This window comes from Macrobrachium rosenbergii, chromosome 2 (assembly GCF_040412425.1).
Source record: "Macrobrachium rosenbergii isolate ZJJX-2024 chromosome 2, ASM4041242v1, whole genome shotgun sequence".
Taxonomy (NCBI): Eukaryota; Metazoa; Arthropoda; class Malacostraca; order Decapoda; family Palaemonidae; genus Macrobrachium; species Macrobrachium rosenbergii.
The window spans coordinates 73,058,814-73,061,336 of NC_089742.1; the positions used below are offsets into that span (position 1 = coordinate 73,058,814).

General features: G+C 49.2%; 1 protein-coding gene across 1 annotated transcript; it reads right to left on the bottom strand.

The window, feature by feature from the left end:
* Window positions 1-1,329: 1,329 nt before the first annotated feature.
* LOC136843273 (uncharacterized) lies at window positions 1,330-1,758 on the bottom strand. The gene has a single exon (XM_067111446.1). It carries the CDS (start codon window positions 1,756-1,758, stop codon window positions 1,330-1,332), a length of 429 nt encoding a protein of 142 aa, XP_066967547.1.
* Window positions 1,759-2,523: the final 765 nt, after the last annotated feature.

The window sequence follows — 2,523 nt, forward strand, 5'->3', positions numbered from 1 at the left end:
CCCTCCATGTCTACATCCTCGACTACTTCCATGGTTTTCTTCTCTAGTAGAGCTGACACTTCCCGAGATAGGGCCGAAAACCTCTCTGAGCCTACTGAGTAGGCCGTTAAGCTGATGGGAGAGGTTACTAAGGGAGGTTTCTCCCTGAAAGGGATTGCACAATCCTCTTTCAAGACCTTCAGCACCCACGGCTCCACATTCCTGTTCTTCCACTCGGTCCAGAAATGAAAAAGTCTTGCTCCCACTGGAACACAGAGGACAGACTCACTTTCGAGGTGCTGGCATGTTAACAGGTTTCTTGGCTGGTCTGGAAGTTTGGAGGTTGGATCTAGGTCGGGAGTGGAAACAACCTCTATTACTTCGAAAGGGCTGTTGTTACAAAGGCGACGATGTCCTAGCAGATGTGGTAGTTGCAGTGGCTCCTGTGGGGAACCTAGTCCATTTGGTAGACTGAGCGAGAAGGTCCTGCGTTGATTTCTTCTGGAAGAGAAGAATGCTGACATGGGACAACTCCCTTCGCCGTAAAATGAGCCCCACAAATCTCGTTTCTTAAGGACTCCTGTGGTGAAGATGGTCACCAACTCTTGTGCTCCATCCCTTACCGCTCTATCAGCACAAGCCAGAACTCCCAGCCAGTCTGTCGCGCAGTTTTCTTGAAGAGCCGTGCAGTCTTCTATTTTCTTAGTGAGAGCCCCACCTGTCCAATCCAGAAAACTGAAGACCTCAAAGACTTTAAAGATGTCTTTCATTAGATGGTCCAACTCCGATGCGGTGAAGAAAATTCTGGCCGAGGAGAAAGTGGAACAATGCGAAGCATCTATGATACTGGAAAAGTCCCCTTGAAAGGAGGCAGAAACCCGCAAGGGCGGCGCTTCTCCAGTTGCATACAACAGATACTTCTGCCATATCAAGTGTGAGGGCGGCGTACAGAAAACTGCTTTCCCGACATCTCTCTTTTCTGCTAACCAATCATCCATACGGGTGAATGCTTTCCTTGAAGATGAAGACAAAACCATAAGCGATAGCCTGGGAGTAGCTGGAGGTTGTTGCATCAAGAAAGCCGACCCCGGTGACAAAGGGACGGCTGGACAGAAGAATGAAGGGTAGCAGATCAGGAAATACCTGAGCAGCACCAAGAACAGTAGTTCGATGTAGGTTGCTCCTCTTCTACTGGTCCCTCAGGCGGAGGAAACGGGTGATCCTGGTGGGTCCGTGGGTTCTAGAGCTACAGGAGCTGGTTTCTGAAGAAGGCTCAGAACTTTGTCAAGTTGAAGTTGAAGCGGCACCAACGAAGGATCTTGGGCAACTGAAGGAAACTCACCTGAAGAATCAGGTACTGCAAGCTCTCCTTGCGGGACTGCGTACTTGCTGTAAGGTGGATGAACTTGAAGGGAGTGCCCACAGACACTGGACGCTTGGACACTGGCACCCACTCACTGTCGGAGCAGACACTGAACCTTTCGAAGCCACTGCACTCTTGGCAGACACTGGGCGCCCAAATGATGGGCGCTTGGCGATTAGACGTCCAAACCTTGAGCGATCATACACAGAATCTTCCAAATCGGAACGATCAGATACTGGGTGCCCATGAACTAGAAAGGCAGATGTTAAACGCTCATGCGATGGGTGCTCGGACAAAGTGTGCTCATACGATGGGCGCTCAGACACAGGGCACTCAAGAGATGAGAGCCTGGACACTGAATGATCTTCTAGTGGACGCTTATACACAACACTATCAGACTCTGGGCTCTCGGACATTTCGCAACGATGAACTGGACTGGCAGACACTCTTCTGGGGTCGGAACGCATGTTAGAAACTGAATGGGTGCGAGGATCTTTCACTGGCGACTCCCAAACACTGCATGAAGGGAGAGGGCTACATTCCCTCTCTAAAGCTCGCTTACGAGAAGGGGGCGAATCAATTTCCAACGAAGCGCCTGGCCTTTTCAATGGCCTAGAAACTTTCATAAAACAACCACTGCGCTTATTGGTTCCGAGAGAATCTGAATCACTAGATAATGTGGCGGTATTCACACCCACGAACAACACAACACGCAACACTCACCCTGATCTTCGGTTGCTGGAGATGGATAAGGTCCACGGTCGCCAATCACAGCACACACCCACGAAACAAAAAAACTTAAACCGACCCTCCACCAACAACGAACCAACAAAAAAAGAAGAGACACATGAACCATTAATGGTCGCAAAAAAAAAAACAGACGAACTCCCGTTCACTTTCAAGGTTGGACCTCAACTGCCCAAGACTTCCCCAAAAAAACCGAAAAACTCCCGACAGACCGACAGACAGAGAGACAGCCGTAAAACCAACTCCAACAACCGAACCACTCACAATGACAATTACTCTCTCTCTCTCTCTCTCTCTCTCTCTCTCACCAAAACGTTGGGAAATGCTAAATAAAAACAAATTTCTTCATCCCTCTATATTTCTCCCCCTTTTAGCATTTCCCAACCAACACCTTTCACACCTCTTTCAAATCGCCTTTACGCAACACCCACGGA